Here is a 12,402-nt window from a genome sequence, read left to right as displayed (position 1 = left end):
AACAGCACACCGTGTGGCGCACTACAAATTGTCCACTGCTACGATTGGCTGACAATTTTGCATAATTAAGGTAAAGTCTATATGGGAATCAGCTGCGGAAACTCACATCATTATAGCATGTTTGTGACACAACATGTTCAACAATAATCAACATTTTTACATTACTGTGAGTGTTTAAGGTGGATGTAGGGGTTGAAGTTAATAAAATACAATTCAATGGGTAATTTTAATCAATAATATGAATACTTGGTAAAAATACTGTTTACAGTACATGTCTGTGATTTGGTTTGGTTTAGGGTTGGGGAATGGATAATTTACTTAATCATATAAATAATTCGAGTTGTCTGACTGCAGCTGTATCCCTTCTAGCAACATCCCTTACCATCTTCATAGATGGATACCAGGTGCTACAAAGTAACAAGTTACTGTAGTTAAATGACTTTTTTAATTTCGGCATGATTTAATAAGTTATTTTATAATATACTTGCCTTAAATACTATGTAATTCAACAGTTCTATATGAATCAATTTAGAGAAGCAGAGTAATATACAATATATTTTGCTAAATAATTTTTCAACTAAAGAAGAATGCTAATTTACCAGGACAGCTGCTTGACCTTAAGAATAAAATAAATTAAGAAATCATTTCACAACATATAAATTCAGGGTAGCTGAGTCATTGTAAATATTTATTTTGTGTTATTCAGACATTTTGCATATCAACTCAATTTCTCTACAACAAAACAAGTTTTTAATTAAAAGTTAAATTTATGCTATTATATGTGAAATATGGTGTTATTACTTTTTTGAAAAGTTTTGTGCATTTGTAAAAATATTACTTACACTCTTGAATGTTAATTTTTTCAAACAAAAGGCCGTGTTTGACTAAAATTGAAGGAAATAAGAATTTTATTTTTTGTGTACTGAGATTTATAAATAATATTTAGTCAAGTAATTTAAGTAATTATTGAGTAATCAAGATTAATTTCTCAGTTGAATTAGAAAGGTTGTTTAAATACAACTGCAATAATGTATTTAATAAATAAATACTGAAGTAACTTAACACTGATGCGATTTAGGAGAAAAACGCACTGAGTACATATCAAACGATCTATAATAACAGACAAAGCATAGTGGCTTAAGGCTAGAAATGTAGCAGACCATACTTTTAAATGTTACATATTTATCTCAGGAAAATAAACAAATGTTGAAGCAATATCGAACACTAGGGTTGATAAAGAAATGGACAAGCAAATAACATGACTTTCCTTATTACAAGCAACTCAACAAAGCCTTTCCGAGTCTTGGATGGCTTCATATTCAACCAGCGTTCTTCTCTGAAGATCACATTCATTAGTGCTACAGTGCAGCCATATTGCAGTGCTGAGAGTTAAATTACAGCAAAACACCACATTTTTATCTCCAGAGTCTCTTCAGGCAAGTGCTCCAGTCTTCTGCTGGAGTTTCTCTGTGTCCGCCATGTTGTTTTACACCTGTGTTCAGCCGGGGATGTCTCCAGCTGAGATTTCAGGCAGATATTTTTTGGGATCTCCAGGGAAGGGTTGGGACGGCGCCTGGTTAAAATGTCCTGTCAGGAAAATTCCGATGGTGCCCAGGATAAACAGCAGCGCCATGACAAAGAAGCACATCCTGTCAATCACCCGGGCGACCAGAAACCATTCTTCATTTTTCTAAACAGAAGAAGAAGAAAGGATGTCTGGAATTCAGACGTCAACAGCAGTTTGTCTGGGATTGAGAAGTTAAACCCGAACGCAAACATTGAGAGTGTTTATCTTGTATAATGAGAGACTCTTTTTAACCTCATGTTTGGAGGACTGTGGTGCAGTAACTCACACTTTGGAAGTCATTTTGATGCTTGGTGCTTTCTGCGATGTGTTTGCAGGAGGACACACACTGCTGCACTTCAGGGGAGGCCGCTGCTAAACTGCACTCCAGATCCTGTGCCGTGTTTCCCCCCAGACCATTCTCTGAGGTCAGAATAACACAGGATTAATGCCAGAAGCCATTTGGCAAAAACATTACTACAGAAAACCTTATTAAAAAGTGGTTAATAATATGTTTTATTAATATTATCTAAAATCTGCATTCATCTGTCTGAAAAAAAAATATTGCCGCCAAAATGTTTTTTTAGCTAAATCAATTTAACTTTTTTATTCATTTCAGCTCACATTAATCAAACTAAACTAAAATATTAAGTTAATTGTTAAAAAAAATACTTCTTGTCACACAATTGTTTACAGTGTATATACATTTATGTAAACAAAAAAAATGAAAGAGTATAAACAAGCATGAAGGAACTAACTAATATTAAAAAATACACTAATTACTATCATAGAATAAATATCATCCATTATTTGGTTCTGTATTTTGTGAAGGATGTTTTTCTGTTTATTTACGGTTATGAATTGCATTATGGAAAGTTGATCTCTGCTCTGTCGACTTTTAATGTTGAAAATTCAACTCTACATTTGAACAAAGTGACTTTTATGGACATTTTAGTAGCTTGTGACAATTTGTTATATAAGAAAAAACACATGGACAGTTAAGTCCATTAATTAACAGAAAAATGTACTGGCAGTGTATTACCAGGTTTCTGTTCCAATATTTACAACCCAACCCAGACAATAAATCTCTTCACACTATTAAAATGTCTATAAAAGTCACCTTTCCACCTTTTTAACATTGAAAGTTGATAGAGGAAAGATCCCGTAAATCACAAATATATTGATATAGTATATTTGATAATGAATATCAAGAATATTTTTTTATTGTTGTTGAATATATAATACTGATTTAATAATGTGAATATATATTACTGATTTAATAATGCTCAATTAATTAAATAAAAAAACACCGTAAAAAGCGATTGGTTACATAAAAAAGTAAGTAAGTCCTGTTGCCCTTAAAACAACAAGCTGAATAATTTTAATAATTACACACATAGTTAATTTAAATTAAGGTCCCGATTTTACTCACTTTAAAAAAAAAAAAAAAGTCAACTAGTCACGTTTTAGAATCTACATTCATTTTCCTTTGGCTTAGTCCCTTATTTATTACGGGTTGCCACAGTGGAATGAACCACCAACTATTCTGTACTGTATCAAAAAAATAAATATTTTTTTGTGCTTGTTCAAACACCTTATTCAAAACGAGCTGAATCGTCACAATTCTTGAGATTTTTTGGGGTCAAATTATTCCTTTCATGTTCAATCCACTTAAATTTTTTAAATCAATTAAGTTAGCTTAATCGGTTTGTGTTGGGACAACTTGAAGGATTTTTTTTACAGTGTTAAAGAAATGATAATTTATTCAGGTCTTCTGAATTTTTAGCATGTTCGTTCATTTATTCATTTTCTTTCAGCTTAGTCTCTATTTCAGAAGTCGCCAACGCAGAATGAACCGCCAATTATTTTCCGCTATACCCAGCGGATGCCCTTCCAGCCAAAACCCATATTGGGAAACATCCATCCATACTCATTCACACACAACGGACAATTTAGTTTATTCAATTCACCTATACCGCATGTCTTTGGATTTGGAGTAAAACCGGAGCACAACGAGGAAATTCACACAGAAGTGCCAACTGGCCCAGCCGGGACTCGAACTAGCAACCTCCTTGCTGTGAGGCGACAGTGCTAACCACTTAGCCATCGTGCCGGCCATTTTCAGCATGTTGCCCACCCCTTATATTTGAATGATAGTGTATAAGTAGTTTGTTCGTGATCATTTACTGACGTATTTTCTCCAGAGTGTTCTTCAGCAGCCCCTTCCTCTCCTTCAGTCGGCTGAACATGAGCTCTGATCGTGCCGTTCTGAACATGTATTCATCCGCCTTCGCTATTAACCCTAAAGAGCTGCGTCTCCTGCGGCGGAGCGGAGTTCCATTGCCCAGAGCGAACATCTTAAAATCCCCTTCCTCCTGCTCAGGTGTCCAGCGCTGCATCGTCATCCTCAGCACTCGAGGAAGGATGTTCAACAACACCTGAGCAATCATAAAATACAGGGAAAAGTGTATCAGGGTAAAGTTGCTTTTATATTCGACATTCAGACTTTCTCCTTGATAATATAATTTCAGTAAAGTATTGTTTGCAAATTCTAAATATGGAAATCATTTTAGCAGCCTTTTACCACTGATTTTTTTTTTAACAAAAATCACTTTTATAGGGGGTTTAAACACATTTGTGTGGCAACAGTGTGTGAATGATAAAAATGTAATAAATGGATTTTTTATAATCATGCTTGAAAAAACAGAAATGTTTTGATTGACATTCTCCCTTTGTAGGTGTCATCAGTGATGGAAAGCCCCGCCCATTAGTGACAATCTCTCCCTCATTAGCATAGGACATTAGTCTTTTTTTGAATCTGCCGCTATACTGACTTTTGAAAAGAGGGCTGGGAGAACAATCTCATTTGCATTTAAAGTAACAGTCACAAAAATGGCACAATGATAATCTAAGTCTAAAAGGGTCAGTTTCAAAGAGTTATAAAACATAATTTGTGAGGTATTTTGAGCTGAAACCTCACATAGACACTCTAGGGTTATTAGAAAATTATTTTACATCTTAAAAAAGGGGCATAATAGGTCCCCTTTAGGGTCTTTGTTTGCTAGAATCTGATATAAAATTAACGTTCAATCTTTCTTTATTGATGAGACATGTTTATAGAGTGAAGTTTTACCTTTCTGATGGTGTTGCTCATGGGATGAGTGTTTGGAGTTCTCAGAGAGACATTTAACACCACCACACAGTTCATCACAGTTATTGTGGTCACCGACATCACAAACATCAGATACCTGCCCAAACAGAGAGAAGATTTTCCACTTTAAAAGTTTTTAACTATCAATTTTGAGCAACCAATTTTATAAGAACTGTTCACCCAAAAATGTAGATGTGCTCACTATGAACTATTTCCTTTTTCTGTTGAACACAAAAGCAGATATTTAAAAACTTTTTAAAAAATTAATTACCCATATACCACACATAACCTGAAATTCCATTAATGGTAAAATAATGGTTATATAACAATATATATTATTAAAGAAGTTTTTTTTTTTTTTTTTGGATGTGTTATCTGGGTTAATGCATCCTTGCTGTATGAATTACTTTGTTTAAAAATATAATGCTGACCCCAAAACTCTGTACGATACTACATATAAGCAGTTTAATCTTAGCTTATATTACACACACACATGCACACACACTTTGTGAGCGCTGGTAAGCGCTGAAATGGTGTGATTTATTCATTAAGGTACATACTCACTTCCCAATGAGAGGAACCGCTTGTGATGTTTCTGGCACTTTTTTAGCGATAAGGAACAGGAAGACAGTCTGGCCGAGCAGGATACAGATGGTCATAGTACATTTCTGTCCTCCAGCTATCACAGGTGGAAGAAAGCACATTGATCACAAACATATTAGAGTTCCATTTCATAATGGCAATAGCCTCTTTCACACATACTTTTCCTGACAAATTACAGAACGTCCTTGTCTGTGTGAACAGCACATTATTTAAGTTAAAATGTGACGTCATTCTGGACATTTTCCAGATATTTACCACTATTACTGTGTGAAAGGGGCTAATATTAAATAGATTGTCTTACTTGAAAACCTACTAATTCACTTGATTTTTAATGCCATTATGCAAAGCTGTGTTTATCATTACCATTTAACATTACAGTCACATTTCTTCTAATTTTTCTTGTTATCCCCCAGTTACATCAAATTTTCAGGCTCACTTAGGCCTTAAAGTCACTCTGTTTTCCCTCCTTTCTTAAAAAAAATTCTTTGTCCACATGAAAACACACTTTTAAGGGCTCACCAATCCAACAGGTGGTGATTAAAGCCTATGCTGGGTTCACACTAAATGCAGAATTAGCGTATTAGCATGAATGTATTGCACACAAGGCAAAGTCCTTTACAGGTCAATGCAAAGGTGAGAACAAAGGCAGATTACCATCCTGCAGTGCGAACATAAGAAATATCTGCCTAAAAACAAAAATCTAACTTCTGTGAGCACTAATCATCACAATCTTTTTGTATACATGTGAGACATGGACACTAACAGCAAAACAGCATCAAATAATACAGTCACTCTAAGTGACATGCTATAGAACCCTCCTTTGGTTCGCTTACAAAAATCATATCACAAATAAAAAGTGGGTACCATCAGGCTGGAAGCTGTTGTGTATGAAGACCTCCTCACCACTGTCAAAAAAGGAAGTTCAAATGGGATGACCATGTCACTTTGTTCACCCAAAAGTATATGCTCACTATTCACATTACGTGTGCTCACTATTTAGAATAAGTGGTTCCAAACATTGAAAAACTTGTTTCCTTTTTCTGTTGGACACAAAAGAAGATAATTAGAACAAATCTTAGACATCATTGCTACTATTGACATAGTAACCATTGACTTCCATAGTAGCAATAACAAATACTACGGAAGTCAATGATTAAAGGTTTTCAAAATGTTTCCAAACAACTTCCTGTATTTTGTGTTCAAGAGAAAAAAGAAACTAAACAGGTTTGAGACAAATGAATGAATGGGTAAACAATGAGAGACTTTTCAGTTATCCCTATCACAATGCATATACTGTATACACTATTTTCCTGTTCCAGGTCCAACTTTTCTCTCCAAAACAATTTCCAAGTTACTGTTATGGTTGGCAGAAAACGAGGTAGACAGAGAAAAAAGTGGGTTGACAATATCACAAAGGGAAGATAGACTCTCAGAAATAAAGATCACTGGGATGGTACCTTGTCAAAAAAGGCACTTCTGTATCTAATTGGTGCATATTAATATTTTTAAAGGAACAATTTTGTGTATCATTACTAAAAGTATTAATAATTTCCTTAAAAGGTACAAATGTGGACCTGTATGTGTGGTACAAAAGGTACTACCCCAGTGACAGGTTTTGTACCTTTATTTCTGAGAGAGTACAAAGTCTGGCACCTGACCGAGATACTTGGAAGTCACTGGTCAATTATGCAGCAACTCAACGACCACAAAAGGTAATGGACTGATGATGATGTGAAAATGTTTTATAATCTCAGTCATGTCTTCTGTTTGGTGTTTTCCCAGCCATGTTGGCTTATAAAAAAAAAAAAAAGAAAACACCCCACATGCTGACGTCATGATACAAAAAACTTTGGTTGTAGTGGCCACATAACCACACCATACCAAGAGTTTCAGAAAATCTGCAAGCTGGCCGGAGTTTTCAGAAAGTTTCAGTTTCAGCCAACTGATTTTAATCCCAGTTTCTTTGCAAATTCTGTCCTGTCGGACATGATAATACACATTAGCACTGGGACACAATAATACGCAGCTGTCAATCAAAATTAGTGGGTGGGGAAAACTGTACTGTGATGTCACAGTGCATTTGGCCAAAAAATTGCTTTCATATTTTGTATTTTTGTATAGACAAACAGTCAGTGTAGAAAAAAAAAATGTGTTCATGTGGACAGAGGTTTTTTTTTTTTTTACTTTGTTTGTTTTTCTAGAGAATCCTCTGTAGTCCTAATCATTTACAAAGACAGACTGGCTATTGAGTACAGTTACATCTGTCTGCATTTATTCTGGAGTCTGACCTTTGGCGGGCAGAAAGTAGACGAGCAGCCCGAGGGACGAGAAGAGCACACAGGGCACGATAATGTTGATGACGTAGAAGAGCGGTTTCCTCTGGATGATGAGAAAGAAGATGATCTCCTGGTGCTCCAGCTCATCCGGTCTGTATCGCTTGTTGATGACCTTTTTTGCAGGGCGGTGCTTAATCATCCATTCTCCATTCTCTGACCAATCAGAGAAAAGGGCAAAATATTAATAAGCAAAAGAATAATGATTGACGGATTAAACTGATTAATTGAATAAAGAGTCCTAAAAAGATGTCTGCAGATGTTTGGCTTAAAATATACCCCAGATCATTTATAATATGTTGTCAAAATTGACCTTATTTGGGTCTGTGGAAAAACATGCTATTTTTTGCATGTCCCTTCAAAATGCAAATAAGATGCAGCTTTTCAAAAGAGGATGGAGCCTTTAGATCAGAGGTGGGCAAACTTTTGAGACTAGAGAGCCACATCAACTTTTGCAAACCAAGTGAAGGGCCGCATGCCAAATCTTTCATAAAATAAATTTCATTTATAGTATGCATGGAACATGTATTTTCTGTCAGAAACGTGTGTCACATTAACACGTAATAGATTTTTCTTTCAGAATTATTGAGTCAAATTTACAAGACTAATTTATTTGCAATGCTATTAATATGTTCTTCTCAATCATCATAAAACAATTAAATATATTATTTATGATATATTGTTTGTTACAATGGAAAAATAGAAAACATATTGTCAGACAGAAAGAAATTTCACATGACGAGAATTACATTTTTAAAAATTGTGACTGAGATTGTAATCTTTAAAACCCGCAATACTTTCTTGGCATATTAGACCTACCGCTTTCTGTTCGATATTAGTAAAGAAGTATTTTGTTGTCCATTCTTTCTTAAAGAGCCCCTATTATGAGTTTTTAAAAAATGACCTTCCATGTAGTGTGTAACACATCTCCAAGTGAAGTGAAAAATCCAGCTAAGGCTTAAATCTGAAAGTGTGCTGTGTTTAAAACTATTGATTCATCTACAAAAGAGTCGACTCATAGTGCTTCAAATGAATCGTCTTGATAACGAGTTTTTAGCTTTGCCAGCATGACGTTGATACAGAACTAAAGCCCTGCTGATTTGTTGCGAGCGCAAACCCGGGAAAATTGAAACCCCCTGCCCTGCACACAAACACTGTAGCACGAAAAGAAGAAGAAGAAGAAGAATGTAGCAGACACCGGTTGCAATAAGCTGTGCTCAGCTGGATTTTATTGGAAGTGTGAGGGAAAAAATTGTGTTATTTTCCCTACCAAACAACAGACTGTCATCGGACCAATCAGCACAGATTAGCATCATGCTAAAGAGTGGTTTGGGAACAAATGAATCGCTGAACGAAAAATGGGAGTCATATTAGGTATAAATAAATGCATATTATAAGACAATGAAAGTGTTTTTAACCTTGCAAGCATATCAGCCTGTTTTCGGAGACCACCAAAACCAAAATATGACCCTTTTTAATGTATAACAGAGGCTCTTTAAACACACTGCATTCAGAGTTTTTTATTCTTTTTTTTTTCTTTCTTTTTTTGTCTCACTCATTTTCAGTGGCTGCTTCTCAATTTCAAGAATGCAGAGAACAGACTTGTGTTCTTGTGGAGGCTTGTAATCTCGGAAGAACTTGAGAGACCGCAAAAACAGAGAGCGCATCTTGTGAGAAATGAGATGGTGCGTTCTTCCTGATGGTCACATGACCTTCAGACATTTTTACTGGAAAGTTCATTACGCTGTGGCGACCCATCAAGAGTAAAAGCCGAAGGAAATGAATGAATGAATAAATTATTTAAACATTACAGCATTCATACAAATGTCCATTTTCAATATATTATCAAATAATGAATCAAAATGCATTTTCAAATGAGAAATCAAACTCTCCAATGTATTTGATATTTAATTTTCATGATCAACTCTGTATTAACCTGTAAAAATTAAATGATAAATCAAAGGCTTAAACCAGCAACCCAAACAAAAACGATTGATAAATCAAATGCAAATGAGTAGTGCCAATCTAAATGAGGAGTGCCTGTTCATATAAATCTATATTAAACATGCACAAAAAGCTTACAAATATACTTTGCACAATACAAATAAAAGAGATTTCATTATGAATTTCAGGAGATAATGTGCTAATGCCTTTATTAAGATTTTCATGTAAACATTTACTTTCACCGTCTCATTTAGGGGGAAACTACTGAGATAAATAAGTTATATCTCTGAACTTTTATAATAAACAGATATAAAATGCTGTGCTTCCCACCTCCTTTATTCAGCCCTGACTTCTAGATTGAGTGCTGCACTCATGTCTGCATCGATTCATACTCGATTACAGGAACACATCCGGGTTCTGTCACCCATCTTCCATTCTTGTGGTCTTGAGTTTTGGAACTGAACTTTGATGGTTGATGGTGACATTGAACGAGAACACAAGGATGCATTAAAGAATGCATTAAGAAATGCATTCATTAATGGTTGAATACATTCTAAAATCCGAGAGCACATTCTAATTTTACTGCTGGCGCTAACTGTACCGTGTGCAATACTGCCTTCAACCGTTCGGTTTGTGCTGCATCATCAGTTTCTAATTTTTAAACCAAACCATTAATCTGAAGCAGGATTTTAAAAACTTCCTTGTAGACCTCATGAAAGTTTCATGAAAGCCCACCTCTGTTTTAGATGCTATTCTGACAGAAACAAAAAAACAAGTAAATCTCAAACTTAATTTAAAATATTAAAAATGTTTGATATTTTTAAACATTACAGCATTCATACAACTGTCCATTTTCAATATATTATCAAATAATGAATCAAAATGCATTTTCAAAAATGTTTGATATTTTTAAACTAAAATGTTGACTTTTAAGCTAGCCTTAACTCAAATCTGTGCTAAAGTTATTGTGTGTTCACACCTGACTCAAAAGCAGTTAAACACAGTTTCACAACTCGAATAACACCCAGCAAATGTATTCCACGGTGAGATCAATATCTTAATGTCCTAATGAAGAAAAATAATGCGCTAGAGGAGGTTCATTACCAGTAAAAGCCTCTGGGTCGATCTCAATCCATTCCATAGTGACGTTGTCCTCGTCCGACAGCATCAGGGTAATTTCATTGGAATTGTATGTCTGAGACCTGCCAAAGCAATCAGAGACATCGCCCGGAATAAAGAGTCTCGTTTATATATTTCCAGCAGGCCACATTGTCATGATAGATGGATCCGTTGTACCTGAACACCATGCTGCAATTCTGCCAGTCAAAGGGAAAATAGTTAACTTTGATGGCGCAGGAGCTTCGGTAGATGGCAGGAGGCAACCAGTACACACTGCCATCCGGATCTATCAGAGTGTTAGCATAGAGCGCCACTTCAAAACGCCCATCCACACTTTACACACATACACACAAAAACAGACATTACAAAAGTTGTATTTATGAACATGTCTGACCACATAGCAATTTATGCTATAAGTGACAACATTTTAAACCAGGGGTCACCAATCTCTTGCCTGGAGGGCCGCTGTCCCTGCAGGGTTTAGCTCCAACGTGCCTCAACACACCTGCCTGGGTGTTTCAAGTATACCTGGTAAGACCTTGATTAGCTTGTTCAGGTGTGTTTGATTAAGGTTGGGGCTAAAATCTGCAGGACACCGGCCCTCCAGGAACAAGTTTGGTGAACCCTGTTTTAAACAAATGGAAGAAATGTCACCATTGATTTACAGAATAAAAGTCTTTTTAAAGTCAGATTGATCTTCTATACTATTTCTATCCCTCACTTGTTCTCCAGGCCAATATCAGGCAGCCAGATGGTTTTGGATGGAAGACGCATGCGGGTGATGTTCTCATAGACCTCAAAGCCTGTCCTGTTTGCCCAGCGCAGTCGATAATCCCGCCATTGCTAGAAAGTGGGAGTTTAAGAAAGAGCTTTTACTCTGAAATCACCACTAACTTTACATACTGTATACAGACAGGATTAGTCTCACCATTTCAATCCAAACACAAGTAGTGAGCGTCTCCTCTTTCTCATTCTGAACATAAAAAAGGATGATAAATCATAGAGTAAATGGTCAATATCATATGAGTAGCAGTGAGATATGGCTGTATATCGCACTGGTGGGAAGAGTTCGTTGGCGCAAAGTGCCTAAGTGCCCCCCCACTAGTGCTGAAATACAGCCATATCACACTGCTAGGAGTTTGATATTGCATTTATACAACAGTTTGACGGCATAATCGTGTATATAAAAAGAAAATCAAACGGAGAGTCTCAAAGCCCTTTTTGTACAAAGGAACTACTTTTTTCCGCCATTTATTCACATCTGCAGCTGACATCAGAACAGCAGAAAACATTGCTCATTCACTAACATCACTTTAGTGCTGGTATTTGAATGATTCTCTATATCTAAAGTGATGACAAAACGTAAGATTGTTGTAAGATTATAAGGCTGAACGGCATGAAATGCCATCAGTCTACAGAGATTTCCCAGTATTTCTCTGTTGCAATCAGAATTTCACAACAAGGAAGCACAAAAAAGCCAGAGTAAAGCAAACACTACACAAAAACAGCACTTCAAAATACAAAAGAGAGAGATCGACTTAGAATGTCACGACCTGATTTATAGTGATTTGTTCAGCTGTAGTTTAAAACTTACACATTGAAAATGCTGTTTTTCTCCCCTAAGGACTTATTATGCGGTCTCTGTATCCATTTTGTGGCGGAACGTCAACCGTCATTTTCTTTGGTCT

General features: G+C 35.8%; 1 protein-coding gene across 1 annotated transcript in view; it reads right to left on the bottom strand.

Moving 5' to 3' along the window:
* Window positions 1-667: 667 nt before the first annotated feature.
* Window positions 668-12,402, bottom strand: part of chrng (cholinergic receptor, nicotinic, gamma) — a 14,694-nt gene continuing 2,959 nt past the window's right edge. The window contains 10 exon segments of the mRNA NM_001254950.1: window positions 668-1,690; window positions 1,854-1,987; window positions 3,756-4,002; window positions 4,698-4,812; window positions 5,280-5,394; window positions 7,607-7,807; window positions 10,700-10,797; window positions 10,892-11,047; window positions 11,436-11,557; window positions 11,643-11,687. Coding sequence (NP_001241879.1) covers window positions 1,499-1,690; window positions 1,854-1,987; window positions 3,756-4,002; window positions 4,698-4,812; window positions 5,280-5,394; window positions 7,607-7,807; window positions 10,700-10,797; window positions 10,892-11,047; window positions 11,436-11,557; window positions 11,643-11,687 — 1,425 coding nt within the window. The 3' untranslated portion in view covers window positions 668-1,498.

Source organism: Danio rerio, chromosome 2, assembly GCF_049306965.1.
Source record: "Danio rerio strain Tuebingen ecotype United States chromosome 2, GRCz12tu, whole genome shotgun sequence".
NCBI classification, from domain to species: domain Eukaryota; kingdom Metazoa; phylum Chordata; class Actinopteri; order Cypriniformes; family Danionidae; genus Danio; species Danio rerio.
The sequence above is the reverse complement of the archived record's forward strand: the minus strand, read 5'-3'. Positions and strand labels throughout refer to the sequence as shown.